The sequence below is a fragment of the Oxyura jamaicensis genome, chromosome 2 (assembly GCF_011077185.1).
Source record: "Oxyura jamaicensis isolate SHBP4307 breed ruddy duck chromosome 2, BPBGC_Ojam_1.0, whole genome shotgun sequence".
Taxonomy (NCBI): Eukaryota; Metazoa; Chordata; class Aves; order Anseriformes; family Anatidae; genus Oxyura; species Oxyura jamaicensis.
This window is the reverse complement of record NC_048894.1, coordinates 124,266,818-124,282,141: the sequence shown is the minus strand read 5'-3', so window position 1 is coordinate 124,282,141 and position 15,324 is coordinate 124,266,818. Positions and strand designations below refer to the sequence as shown.

The following is a 15,324-nucleotide window of genomic DNA, read 5'->3' as shown; positions in this document are numbered from 1 at the left end:
CCTTGCAGAACAATATATAACGGTGGGGGGACAGGGAAGGAAAGAAATCATAGACAGTCCTGCAAAGTCTAAAAATCTGGTAGCTCAGTAATGGAGGCTGTTTAATAAAGCCACACTTGGAAAACAGTCATTTCATTATCACAGGAAAAAAAATAACAAAAACAAACAAGAAAAGGCAACAAAAGAAGATCAGATGATAATATTAATTAAAAAAAATGTATACATGAAAAATAAAAGTATTTGTAGTGTTTTATTTCTATTTTTTCCCCTAAACAATTATATGGACATTCTGAAATGAAGTATTTGCCTCCTGCCATACCTTCAGTCCTAATGTAATAGCCTTTGGACTTTGAAAATGTTCAGGCTTGTTTTCACTGATGGCAAGGTTTCAACAGTAGAATCAATGTTTGAAGATTAGCTTTTTCCTAACATGATTTTCCATTTTAATGAAAGAAATGTTGCTGGGGGTTACAGGAGTTAAATAACTCAATTTGGTGAAGTTCAGATTTATGCTGAAAACTTAAGGGCTGCAGAATATGTGCAGTGAAATAAGCCTCAAACCTGACATGCAGTCACATCTAATACTGGAAGAAGGTAGCACAGACAGTTTTAGTTTAGGTAATATGTTTGAGCTGTATATTTTTGTATGTGTTCTTAAAAAAAAGTAGTAATTTATTATTCCAGCTGTTCTTATTTCTAACTGTTTCTATGTAAGAGATTTATGTACTTTTTAAATTAAAGAATTATTGAGAGTAACTGTTATAATTTAAGCAAGCAATAGGGAGTAGAAGGTAGACACTAATGGAAAAAGATGATCTAGAAACTAAAGGCATTTATATTAATCATCTTGATGTAGGTGATACAGATGAAAAATGTATGAGCAACAAAAGGAGTTAGATGAAAAGTGATATGGACATCAAGGGCTTCTTGACCCACTCCTGAAATAATTTGTATTTCATAATATCTGTCCTATTATTGCTGTCACTCCTTGTAAGTTTTCTTTTGATCACCCTACAGTATGTGAGTTCCTTTATTTTATATGCATCATCACCTCTATTTATTTCCAAAATTATTCTTCTGTTTTTCTGAAAAATTGCGCTGTGTCTGTGGTATCAGTGCTGATGGATTTAGAACATCAGACACGGAGTGACTAAGCTATCTGTATTAGAGTTTCTCATTAATTCTGTTGTTTTGCTTGCTTGCAGTGCTGAGGCAGGGACTAGCGTTCAGTCCCGTTTATCGGTTTTCCTTGTCTGATGGCACTATAGTTTCTGCCCAAACGAAGAGCAAGCTCATCCGTTCCCAGACTACTAGTGAACCTCAACTTGTCATCTCCCTGCATATGCTTCACAGGTAATTCTCACCAGCTCTTTCTCTCCCTGCAGAGTGTGAGTGGAACAAACGTACAAAGATGCCAAAGCAAATAGATTGGTTTAGGCTGGTGGACATTTCAGTTGACCTAGAACTGATAGCATGAAAACAAAATATTTTTTTTAATCAACTCTTACCACAGGAAAAGATTTCAGTACTACAGCAGGAAAATATTTCAGTATTACAAGCAGCATGCTGGATTTTCACATCAAGATCTTCCATTAAATATACAAAATTTTCTTTAATCTCACGTTCTGAATTTCAGTATTTTAATTTTCTATATTTTTCATAGTAGGCACAAGAAATTTTATGGATGTAATTAAATCTCAGAAACTTAGGTGGATTAAATTCCTGTAGTTCAGAATCAGTTAGATGTTGGGCTCAGGTCTCTTTAATGCATATATTATGACTATTAAAACTGCATTTTAGACAAACTCCTTGTCTCTCTTCATTCCTTCTCTTTTCTGGTACACACATACAATTCTGTGAAATGCCACCACTATCAGTTAAAATAAATAAGGAAAAAAAAAAAAAAAGCACAGGCAGTAATATGTTAAAGTCAATGATAAGTAATCACAGACCTCAGAATTTCAATGTAAAATTAGGTTATTGCATGTACCAGTACACTTGTGTCAGATTTTATTTCAGATTTTATTTGCTAATCAGCAAATTATAATCATAATTGCAATACTGTTTCCCTATATCAACACTATCCATTTTTTTAAAAGGAAGAAACATTTCTAAACATAATTAAAACTGAAACCATTTTACAGAGGGTGTATATTTGGAAAACCAAAAGCTTCCTGAAATTTGTTTAGTCTGGATTAGTGAAAATATATGATATTTCATGAAGTGCTAAATTTGAAGTTTAAAAATGCACTATTAAGTTACTACTTATACTTACAAATAAAACAGAGTTGCTTGTGCTTTGTGCTTTTTTTTTTTTTTAGCAGAGCACTGATAATATATAAACTGTAGAAAGGTTTTAAAAATCCACCTCTCTATTTACTGTTAACGTTGTTCATCTTTGCCTTTATACCTAACCTAACAAATACAGAGTAACAAACTCCACTACTATGTGTGCTTCAGTTCTTCTACTTGTCATGCTTTAGCAAAATGGGAAGCTTTATCTGCACTTATCTTGTGCAAGTAGGAATGTTTTTAATCTAATCGAAAATATATAGTAGGAATGTTCCATTAGCGTTTGGTTTTGGAAGTCCAGAGTTGATTTGATTTTTCTCAGAACCTAATTTTTTTTCTTCCTAATCTACTTGACTATGGCTCTTTTATAGCTTTTAGCATATGGGAATATGCCTTATTTTTCTGATTTAAGTTTTAGCACAGAAGTAAAAGTATATTGCATCCTTCCATAAACTGATTAAAATCTACTGAGGAAAAGAGAAGTGATCTCTAGCTGCTCTCGCAAGATTTTTTTCTGCGCATATATGTCTCTTTGTTTCTTCCATCTTACAGCCTTCAGCTCTAAGATCTGAGTTTCAGCTTGTATATGTATGGTGGTTTTCTTCTCTTTTTCTAACTGTCTGTGCAGGACTGGATTGCCTAACAGATTATTCCCATTCTGGAGTAGTATCCAGTAGTTCTCTTGGCTCACGTACTTTTTTGGAACATCATCAAAATACTCTGGCAGTATAGGAATGTGACTTTTTAAACTTTCTTTTGGCTATGAGCTTGGTGGACAAATAGCCCAATCCACTCTTGTGGTGAGGCTAGCTCACAGACTTTCAAAGCTCCATTGAACAGCTGTCTACAGCTGTCTTGTAAAACACACATTTGTCTGGGTTTAAGATGTTTAAGATGAGACTTCTCTGTTATGAAAGTTAGCTCTTGCTGAATTGTAGAGGAAAGATATACATTAAAGGGAGAGAGTCTGAAATTATAACCTATCTGCATTTCTAATGACTGTCATTTAAATGAGGTCTAATTTTGTTTTTCCTCTATTCTACTGATTTGTTAATGAGCTACTGAAAAACCATACTGTCAATGCTCAGCCACGTTGGTAGTTGCATATCACTTTTGTCAAATTGTCAATTTGTTTTTAATCGTAGGTTTGCTGTGTTATTTTAAAGTGAGGTTTGGGGTTTTGCTTCTTTTTCTGTAATGTAATTGCAAGTTGGCCACTGTCATTTTAGCTAATGGGTTGTTTTTCTTCCCCTTGCCACATAGAGAGCAGAATGTCTGTGGAATGAATCAGGATTTGACTGGACAAGGAATGGGAAAGATATTGAACCCCATTAGCTCCAGCAGCCCTGCCCATCAGGCCATGTGCAGTGGGAACCCAGGTCAGGATATGACCATCAGTAGCAATATAAATTTTGCCATAAATGGCCCAAAGGAACAAATGGGCATGCCAGCAGGCAGGTTTGGTGGTTCAGGGGGAATGAACCATGTGTCAAGCATACAAGCATCCACTCCTCAGGGTAGTAACTATGCACTAAAAATGAATAGCCCCTCACAAAGCAGCCCCGGCATGAACCCAGGGCAGCCAAACTCAATGCTTTCCCCAAGGCATCGTGTGAGCCCTGGAGTGGCAGGCAGTCCTCGAATCCCACCTAGTCAGTTCTCCCCTGCAGGAAGCTTGCATTCGCCCGTGGGAGTTTGCAGCAGCACAGGAAATAGCCATAACTACACCAACAGTTCCCTGAATGCGCTTCAGGCCCTCAGTGAGGGCCATGGAGTTTCTCTAGGATCATCGTTGGCTTCACCTGACCTAAAAATGGGAAATTTACAAAATTCCCCTGTGAATATGAATCCTCCCCAGCTAAGCAAGATGGGAAGCCTGGACTCTAAAGACTGCTTTGGACTCTATGGGGAGCAATCGGAAGGTACAACTGGACAAGCAGAGAGCAGCTGCCATTCAGGAGAACAGAAGGATAACAGTGAGAGCAGCATGCCACCGGTTGTCAGTGGCGAGAGACCTGATGGACAGAATAAGCTGCATGATGGGAAAAGCCAGACAAAGCTCTTACAGTTGCTGACCACCAAATCAGATCAGATGGAGCCTTCGCCTTTGTCCAATACCATGGGAGATGTCAGCAAGGACTCCACGGGAGGGTTGCCTGGGTCTGGTTCGGCACATGGAACCTCGCTCAAGGAGAAGCATAAAATTTTGCACAGACTATTGCAGGACAGTAGTTCTCCTGTAGATTTGGCCAAGCTCACAGCAGAGGCCACAGGAAAAGAACTGAACCAGGAGTCCAGTAGCACAGCTCCTGGTTCAGAGGTGACTGTTAAACAGGAGCCAGCGAGTCCTAAGAAGAATAATAATGCACTACTTCGCTACTTGCTAGATAAAGATGATACTAAAGATATTGGTTTACCAGACATACCCCCAAAACTGGAGAGGTTGGACAGTAAGACGGACCCTTCAGGTAGCACAAAATTGATAGCTATGAGGACAGAAAAAGAAGAGATAAGCTTTGAGCCTAATGAACAGGTAAGCAAATCTTTGTGTTCTGTGTAAATCAGATGTTCAAGGTCTATGTTCATTCTACCTTAACTTTTTCCAGAGTTCCTCTGGCAGTAATTTCTTGACATTCAAGGCTGTTGATAAGTAAACTGTTACCTGTCTTTTGAAATCTGATCTTCACTCAATTTTCCAATTTATGTTAATAAGTTGTGGTCATCATGCTGTCTAAAAGAGCAGACCAGTTGTGTGATTGACAGACCATGCCTGGGAGGAGATGGATGACACAGGGTCTGAAAACTGGGCAACTTTTCCCATCTGGTAGTCATAGTAAGAGAAAATACTGGCAATTGTTGGTTGATGCTAAATTATTGACAGCTTTTCCCACAGGCTGTTGTTGAACAGATAGATGTACTTGTCGCCAAGCCCAGCGTAATAGCTACACATCTACCATGCAAAGCAGGGAGCTGTTTGAAAGGGCTGGTACCATCTTCGTATTCCTGGTCCTTGTACTATAGTTGACCTGCAAATTAAAATCAAGGCAAATAGGCTTCCCTTGTTCCTATGCCAATTTTTTGTGGTGCTGGTGGTGTGTTTTGTTTACTTAAGAAGTTTTATATTCAACCCCAACCCCTGTGGATGGTTAGTTGTTCAGTGCCAGGATCATGTCTCTCCGTATATTTCATGTTGCTTCCAGAATTTTTTAGGGTTCTGTGCAAAATTTCTTACTGCTGTGCCACCCAACATAATAATAAAGTGTATGCCGTTAGGGCCTGTTCTAAAATATGTCATCTCATAGCCTGTGCAGACTTCACTTCCAAAAAGCACCATGTTCACATCCACCAGGAATGCTCCCGTTTCAGAGCTTTGCAGGGAAAAGTGAAGCTGCAGAAGCAATTTGCCACTTCAGTATTGCTGTTTTATTTATAAAATGGGTAATTAGAATACCAATTTTAGTATAAAGCATTTTCTGGGGAATTTATAAGTAGCTAGAATTAATGTTCCTTAGCTTTGTCCTACACTATCAACTCCCAGTTGGTCATTAATCCCTAGGCAGTGCCCTGTTCATGAAGCCTTCGTTCTTAAATCATGATCAGATCACACACAATGTAAACGTTTCGTGACTCTCATTTGTGGGCACATCCTTCACTTTTAAAATATTACGTATTTTTAATGTGCAGAATATGTTTGGGCTTGGATATTTTTGTGAATATATTGTGTTTTTATTGTTTGTGTATATAAATATATAATTGTTGGTATTTTCTATATTGCATCCTGAGGCTGAGGAGGGGTATACAAAACTTTCTTAGCCCTACATCACAGGATTGGATTTTCTGGGGTGGTTTTGTTTGCTTGTTTGGTTGGTTTTGTTTGTTTTTATTTTTCCCTTGCAGCAGTCTCCAACCAGTGGGCAGTTCTTTCAACAAAGCTCATAATCACAAAACATAAAGGCCAAACATGCCTCTGCAGTGTGGACGAAGCATTGTTAAAATGTTAGTTATCCAAGCATTCTCTAAGATTGCTTTAATTCTTCCATTTCTACAGAATTTAACAGCTATTGCCATTATGTAGGAGCAATTGTGGTTTTTAAATTCTTCCTATGCTTTAGGGGGAAACTGAGTCAAATTACAGTAATTTCTGTAGGGATTAATCCTCAAGCCTGGATATAATTTAGTTCTGAACACAGCTAGTATTTTGTTGCTACCTACAGAGGGAGGGCACAGGTTTTCAGTGAGAATTCATACTTTGCTAGGCTAGAAAAACATATTGAGAAATTCACAGCTAAACCGGCTAGAATAAGCTTTTGAGACAGTCCTCAGTGTCTGATACTGCACGAGAATGTAGAATTTAGTAGTCACCAGAAAATTTACTTCTATGTAAGTAATTGAGAAGATCAAAATCATGGCCTTCAGAAGGTTTATTCTCCAAAAATAAAAATTTTTAAAGAATTACAGTCCTTGTCTTACATGATCTCTGTAGACAAAAAATAGCTTAGCTGTGAACCCATTCAAAATGGGCAGGTTTTATCCCCTCTGGAAAATAGCTATCTACAATTTAGTTTAAACTAGTTCTGCAAGCTTCTCTTATGGCTGGTGAAAAAGTACATAAATACTTGGTGGGGCAGCATTATCTTTTCCTGATAGGCATTTAAAACAGTGAAGGTAAGCTGCTGTCTAGTGGTGTTTCTATTGACTGCTGGTAGCCTAGACAGCTGGTTTAAACGAGCTGCCTTACTTTTTCGTGACCAATGACAGGCAGGTTGTGTCTCACCCTAAATGTAAACAGGTAACTATAAAGACTAACTTTAAAGAAAGAGGCTTAAGTTTCTTCAAGCATTGCCAACCTCAAACATTTGAAAACTGGGTTCCCAATATTACGAACATTTTAAAATGAATAGTCTGTTCATTTTTTATTTTTAGACTTAGTGTTTCTGAGGTCAAGGGAGGGCTTTGAGGGGCCTGGAATATGGACTGTGGATGCATTGCCTTAAGTCTGAAGACGTAGGTTTTCTCCCAGGAGAGAAGGGACTGGAGGTGCAGGAAGGGCCAGGAGCTGGTAAGGAGAACACGAAGCCCTGCAGGAGCCGTGATGGAGTGAGTGTTGAGGGCTGGAGAGCTGGGGCTTCCCCACTGTTGAGGGAGAGAGAAGCCAGTTCCGCAGCTGCCTTGTAAGGCTGTTGGATAATGACAGAGGGGCTTTTGTTGTTCCTTTTGGTTTTAAATAGAGTTTTAAAACCTACTTAAAATGCAGTGAAACCTGGAGCTGAACAAACAAGAGAAATCCAACATGGAGTAGGAGAGGAAATGGTGGGGAATACAAAATAATGTAAGCATTTATCTAGCTGAAGGCCAGGCCTTTAAACAAATAACCACTTTACTCCAATTATAAAATCACTGAAAATATTTAGCATCAAAAACTCTTCAGCTTTGGAAGACGGTCTCCCACAGGAAGTGCTCATTGCCTAAATTTAGATCAAAGCTGGAACTATTTAGTACAAGACTAGAACACAGATTCTTGTGCTAAATTCTTCCATCCTCCTGTGTCCTTTTCCCTGCCCCCCTTCTTCCTCCCATATGTAAAAATTAGCTGTGTGCTTGTGTTACCTATTTTTCAGGTTTATTTAAGACTTCTTCTCCCCAAGGAATGTTGTATTTTTAAGTAATTAGTCACTTGAATGTTCAGTTTCTCTGGAAACTGCCATGGAACAGCACTGAGATGGCCTCTGCAAGGGCCATTCGGGGGCAGAAGAGCCATTACGTTTTCTCCTTTTACTTTTGGTGTGACTTTCTGAACAGGAAGTGCTTTGAAGTGCACCACCGACCTAAAAATAGCTGCCTTCTAGGTAGCGTATTTAAACATACACTTCTGCAGAGACCAGCAAGTGACAGGAAGCCTTTCTCAAATGGCAGAGAATATTTCCAGTGCCTCTGCACCTTTTTCCCTTCCTCGGCCTGGTGATGGTTATCGAGCTCTATCAGGCTGATTTTTATTCCAGTTCAGGCTGCTGTGGAGGAGAGAGGACAAGAGAGAGACCTGCTGGGGAGGCACTGGCAGGAGCAGGACTGCTGCTAACGAGGGGCTCTCCTTGCCCCTTACCTTAGAGGTGGCAATAACTGGATCTCTTTTGTCTAGTCCATCACAGACTTAGGAAACAATTGAAAAACCTGGTTTATCTGAGGCTGCTGTGCTTTGTCAGACAGCTTGGAGGGCAGGAGAGTGAAAGCATAGGGGAGCTTAGATAGAAACATCACGTGCTGGACAATGTTGTGTGTTGCCTTGCAAAATAAACATTCTGTTTTGCTTGTTTTGCTGTATTATTTTGTGCTGCAAAACTCTTTTTAAAATTGGGTGTGCATTTACGTTTGTATTTCATATAAAGAAACCAAGACGTAGAAACTTGACATGACTTACTCTCCGAGAAAGCAGTTGGCATAGCATGAAATTAAATCCTTATCTCAAAATGTATTTGCCACTCATTTATCCAGCAGACAATATAGACAACCTGTTTGTCTGAAAATAACTGTAATGCCACTGTCTCCACCGGTGCTATTCCAGAAATCTTCATAAGCATGTACCTATTTCTCCCCAGATTCAGAAACTGTTCTGGTGTTCCTCACACTTCTTGTCAACGCTGCAGTTCCCTTGTTTTATGTGGAAACTAGTATCTTCCCGATACTAAAATAGTTTCTTTGCACACATCCTTATAATCCAGAAAGGTATTTCTTAGTGTCCAGAATCCATTAGATTAATGATGGACATTTGTTTCTTCTTGAAATTCTGTCAGAACCCTAGAATGGGGCTCTCATTTTCTGAATAGCTTTTAATTAGACTTCTAGAAAACAGTTTCCATAAGTTAGTAGCAGATTAAGCAGATTATCCTTATAATAAAACAGGATGTCTAGCCAACTGTATGTTTACTGCAGTCAGCAGGGAGAAAGAGACTATATTGATTTCACTTCTGACTTACATTTCCCTCTTTTTAATCCTTTAATTTGTGGCCAATTTGGAGCAGAGATTAGGTTTTTATTTATCTTTCATGGCCAAATGTTTTGCCCGTGCTGAGGAGGTAGCTAATGAGCTAATTTGAAACTATACTCGCCTTATATAATCCCCAACTTGTGTCGCCACCTGAAGTCATCCTATTGTAAGGAAAAAGTCCACTCTGTCATGTGTGGTTGTAAGGAAAGTGTCTATGTGTGTGAAGTTTGGAATAAAGCCTCAGTGCAAGCCGTGGGTGGACATTGCCCATGGTGGAAAAGAGCTCTCCAGAGGGTGCAGGGTTTAGGACACATCCAGACCTAAATCCACGGAAAGATCCCCTCAGTAGAATCTAGACTCTCACATGGCAACGTTTGGAAACCAAACTTCGTGCTTAGGTGTAACTGTATGTCAGTAGTGCTGAAATAATTTTATTAATATTTGATTCCAACTCCTCTCTGTGATGGTGATAAGCACTTCAAAAGTCAGTTGTTTTTCAAATAGAAAAATATTTCCAAGCGTAATTTGTCTAATGTATTCTAGAACTTAGTTTCTCAGTTCTACTGAGATTGTAATAATTGGGTTGCTTAGAGTTAGCACAAGAACTTTCTTGTGCTCCTTTGCTCTTTATCAGAAATATATATATATATATTCATGACAAATAATTGTTTTAGAGGGAGTTTAGGGTGTGCCTTTTATTTACATAAAGTTCAATTTAGGCCATTAGCAAAATAAATATAGTATATAAATAAAAGAAAAATCCCATCAAACTAACCAAGTACGGATTTTAACACTAGTTTCTGCACATATGGTGCCATCTGAGGGTGGGTCTGGAAAGTCTGAGGCTACCATCATAGCTAAAACTAACTTGGAGCTTTTGCAACTGTTGAGAACCCTCATCTTATCAAAAAAAAAATACAGAAATAATATTTGATATTGATTACATTAAAGTAAAAAAAAAAAAAAAAAAAAAAAGTTATGTATCTTTGTTGTTAAAATACATCTGTTTTATTTGGCCTTTATTTGGCACTTCCTGAGGGGAATTAAAAGCATCTTGGGGACTGCAGTTTTCTGACACATTTGGATCAATATGTTCTTCTCTGTTTGTTTGTTGTTTATTTTTTTAATGTCTGATGTTTAAAGAAATAAATGCAGTAGCCAGAATGTTTTTAAAAAAAGAGACACAAAGTCCCGCACATAACCAAAGGAAAAAGCCCTGCAACATATAAAAACTTCCCTCACTGTTTTCTAAAATATGTTTAATGAAGGCCATATGTCTTAATTCCCCCAAAGAGTATTGAATCATCCTTTTATAATTCATGATACTCTACATCAGTCTCCTCTACTGGCTCTTGCAGGCTTCTTTTACCAGCTCTCCCAGTGCTCAAAACACAGCTTCTGTAAACATCTCTTGACTGTCTCTTGGAGTACCTTTTTGAATCTGCTTATCACCTGTCTGCTTAATGATTTAGGCTTCTTCTAATGACATTCAATTCCTTCTGGCTCGACCTTTTCTGTTGGTGTGCTGTGTCAACCAAACTGCTTGTGCAAGCCTGGATGGTAGCGAGGCAGCAGAGGGATTTGTCAAGAGCAGGCAATGTCAGACCCATTTATTTTCCTCCTGCAACAGGGTAACAGGCTTTTTGGCTGAAGAGAAGCAGTATATGCTATGTGTCTTGACTTCAGCAAAGCTTTTTGGCACTGTTACACGTGGTATTCTCGTAAGCAGATCAGAGATGCATGGTCAAGATGAAACTACCGTGAGTGGGTAGGAAGCTGCCTGGAAATCCTTACACACAAAGTAGTTATTTAAGGACTCACTGTCATAATGGAGGTACTGCAGAAGTTTGGGCAGCATCTGGAGCTATTCAGTATTTTTGTTAACCCAAATGACCTGATGCTAGAATACTAGTGCACTGAGTAAGGCTGCAGGTGATACTTGCATGTCTGCAAATACTTTGAAGGACAACTTTATTTGGAGAATTCAATTTTATTTGCAACTAGGAGATATGTTGGAGAATTCTTAGGAGAATATTCAGGATGCACAAATGCAGTAATGATAAGTGAGAATCACTGATGTCATGTAATAAAAAAAAAAAAAAAACACAGGCTTTTCTGGAATATTCCACCAAATGTGTAAACTTTCTGCTTTACTCAGCAGTTGCAAGGCTTCCTCTTAAGTACTGTTCTGGACAATGTACTGCAAATATAGTGCAGACCAACTGAAGGCAGGCGACAGGAGCCCCGAGAATGATAAGAGGTCTTGAAAATAGGCTATATGATGAAGAAAATTTGAAAAGTTGAGATTACTTATTTTTAGCCTGAAACCCCAAAACACAAGTACAAAGCAGCTTTCGAATACAGAAAAGATTAGATGAAGAAAGGGGAACACAGTTTTTTCTCCAGATTCAAAATACAACAGGAAGGAAGGGACTAAATTCCAGCGGGGGAGGTTTTGTGTTGACACTGAGGGAAAAAAAAAAAAAAATAGAACAGTAGGGATGGCAGAGTGCTGAAAGAAATTCCCTTGGGAAGCTGTGGATTTTCTGTCACTGCCTGTCTTTAACAAGAGGTTATATCAACTTCTGTTGGGAATGGCAGACACTGATTTTCTGCCTTGAGGCTTTACATTTCTTCCAGTCCTCTTGGTTCTGTGATTTCCTACCACTTTGCCACTAACACCAGCCTCCAAATCACCCACGTGCTGTTTTTTAACAGAGTAAACTCTTCCCTCTCTGCAATGTATAGCTTTATCTATAGGTGTATGAGGTCATGTGGAAGGAGTAAAGTATAAATACCATGTTTATTTGCAGCAAATCATCCAAAAAAGGTACGTAGCGATGTAACCCAGGGACATCTTAGCTACATTTGCAGGTTAGCAGTGGCAGCAGCAGTTTAATACAGCATTATCACATGGCATCTTAGCTAGGCTGAATGTAGATAGTTTGTAGAAGGTAGATAGTTTGAAGGTATTTCATCTCAGGTATTTCTATATTGCCTGGTGACTGCAGTGCAAGCATGCTGTGAATAAGTGATCATCTTCATGATGTGGTGGTGTGACAAAAAAGAACAGAAAGAATGGTATCACAGCGTGTGCATGTTTGTATTGTTGTTTCTCTGGTCCCCATCTGTTGAGTCTGTCTGCTCGCTCACTGCTTCTCTTCTATGTTTGTAGGGTTTTTTTTAAAGAAGGTACTGTTCTGGGGTTGATTTTTGTTATAAATACTGTCAAAAAATGTTTCCTGTGCAACACAGTGGTAACTGAGACTGTACTGCTTATTTGTAACTATTACACCAAAAAGTTGGAAAAGCCTTGCCTATTTAAAGTTTTAGAATTGGACAATATATACTTGTAATAATTGCCAACTTTCAGTAAGCAAAAGATTTTAATTCTGAGTGTTTATAGACAAATAGTTTGGCAAAAACATTACTGGTGAAAATCAACATTTTTGAGAAATATATGCGGGTCAATATTTATGTTAGTATAGGATGAACTTAATCTTTTTTTGCCATCTTCATTTCATGTTAATTTTTTATTGAGGAGTATGTAACTAGATTTCTCTTTTTTCTTGCTGTAGAGAGGTTATTTTCACAGATATAAGTTGTGATCAAAATAAGTTCTTAAATCTAGTAACTAGCAGAAATTTGAAAATTTATAGAGCTTCATTGAAATGTGCGTTTCTTGCCAGTTAACTTCTATACAGTTCTTTATTGTTATGGTTTTTAATGTAACAGAGAAAATACATGCGGGGAATTGTTTTAGCCATGAAGCAACTTTTCCATCGTATGCTTTTAATCAAGTCATAAAGAGACTAGAAATACGACTGTGCTGAAAGAAATATTTGCTATACCTATATAAATCCCCATCTTCATCACTGTGGGATTTCTTTCCCTGCCAAATTACATGTACTGCCTGCACTGATCATGACAAGAAGCCTCCTGGTTACCTTTGGCGTTGAGGTACATATCGTGTGGCTCTTTGTATGTACCCATGCCAAGGTCTTGAAGGGGTGCCAGTAAAGCCTGCAATGCCAGGCTCTGCAAGAGCAAGCTAGATGAGCCCAGGGAAGCCTTCACAGTCCTTCACAGAAGCCTTCACAACTTTGTGAGCTTTGCACTGGGCTTCTTGGAGGGAACATCTGAAGCCTGTGCAGGTGCAACAGTGCGTGAGCAGGACACCGACAGCAGGCAAGCAGCAACGTGTGCCATGTTTTCTTTGCTTGCAGCCAGGCAGTGAGCTGGATAACTTGGAGGAGATTCTGGATGACCTGCAGAACAGCCAGTTACCGCAGCTTTTCCCAGATAGCCGCCCAGGCGCGCCAGCAGGCTCGGTCGACAAGCAAGCCATCATCAATGACCTCATGCAGCTCACCAGTGACGGCAGCCCCGGCGCGGCTGTGGCCACCCAGAAACCAGCAATGAGGATTTCACAGAGCAGTGAGTCCGGCTTACGCGCGTGTAGGAAAAGCTTGTGAAGCCCCAAAGCGGGGGCTGTGGTGTCTGTTCCTCCCCTGTCAAGCCAGGCAAGGAACCAAGGCAGTTGGTGTCTCAGCCTTTCCTTAGTCTTGTGTGATGACCTAGCGCCATCTGCGGTCGTCTCATTTTGAAACACGTTTGGAGATTACATCTAATTCACATGGTGCGCTGCAAGTTGGTGCCCTTTTGAGGAGATATAAGGGATGATTTCAAAATAAATTAAACGTTTCTGTCAGAACGTAATTCCTTTGCCACAGTTATGGGTGATGCTGCTATTGCAGTGTTCTTGGCATCGCGAGCATCTACATTTTGTGTTGACATAGATTGCTCTTTTTCAGCAGTTCTTTCAGTGAAACGGATAAGTGAGGCTTTCCAAAGGATGAAAGAAAATATTCTTCTAAAACCACAGGATAAATAGGAAGAAATATGATTAAGATGAATGCCTAAATTTAATTTGAAATTGTGGCTTTTAATTGAGTCACTTCCAGCTGACCATGTTCCTTAACTTTATCAATTAACTTGCAAATTGGGATTGAAATGTTAGTATGCCACCATAAAATAGTTGCAAGCAAGCAAACTAAAAGTGTTATCAGCTATGAATGTTGAAGAAAATAGCATACAAGGTCACTGCTTCATTGTTTTTTCCCCTGTAGGCTAGGATGGCAGCATCTGTTCACTTCCTTAAATGTATAGTGCTGGTGTGTTTTTGGTTGGCCTTTTTTTTTTTTTTTTTAATAAAACAGTGTTTAGAACACATTTTTAAATAAAAATATTATAGGAAAGCATTTTTATTATATGATACAGTATAAGATTATATTATATAGTATATGATTATATGAAAGTATTTTTTTTTTGAAGAATAACACCAGTTCACTTGAAATGAACTCAAATCATTTCTTAGAAACGTTTAAGTAAATATTAATGTTTAAATTTACATTAAAGCCATTTCACATCCTTAAATTATTATTCATTGAAACTGAATGCAAGTATGGTATACTAACAGCAGCAGCACATAAGTCATCTGAAATTTTTAGTATATTCTTTCTGAAGCAATGTCTGTTGGTTCCTTTTGGCTTTTCAGAGTTAAGCCTTTGCTTTGGCTGGTAAGTGTTCAATGGTTAGTTAGGACTTGGAGCAACCTTGTCCAGTGAAAGAGGTGCCCCGTCCATGGCGGGGGGGGGGATACCAGGTAATCTTTTCCAACCAAAGCCATTCTGTGATATTCCTTTCTCTTATCTACATCCTTTTTAGATGGGATGTTAACTACTCATTTCCAAAAGTTTCTCCCAGGAAAGTGTTAACATCTTCATTGCTAGAAAATGGATTTTAGATGACTCAGTCTGTCATTAATATATATTAGGTATCGTGTAGTAAGATTTATGACCAATGATGGTCTTTTTTCATGTTGTATCAGTCTTTATTACCACAATGTAAAAGAACTGTTTTGCCATCCTACTTTAGTCAGGGGGTTTGCTGGGCTAAATCTTTAAATTTTGTTGAGTCATTTAGATGATGCATAGTACCAGAAGATTTAATGTGCAGTACTGTCAAATAGGATATTGGTTTTAATTGTC

General features: G+C 38.6%; 1 protein-coding gene across 3 annotated transcripts in view; it reads left to right on the top strand.

Moving 5' to 3' along the window:
* Positions 1-15,324, top strand: part of NCOA2 (nuclear receptor coactivator 2) — a 196,991-nt gene that overhangs the window by 149,323 nt on the left and 32,344 nt on the right. For all 3 annotated transcript variants that reach the window (XM_035316110.1, XM_035316113.1, XM_035316111.1), the window contains 3 exons: positions 1,206-1,353; positions 3,556-4,825; positions 13,501-13,711. In XM_035316110.1, the coding sequence (XP_035172001.1) occupies positions 1,206-1,353; positions 3,556-4,825; positions 13,501-13,711 (1,629 nt within the window). The remainder of the gene's footprint in view (positions 1-1,205; positions 1,354-3,555; positions 4,826-13,500; positions 13,712-15,324) is intronic.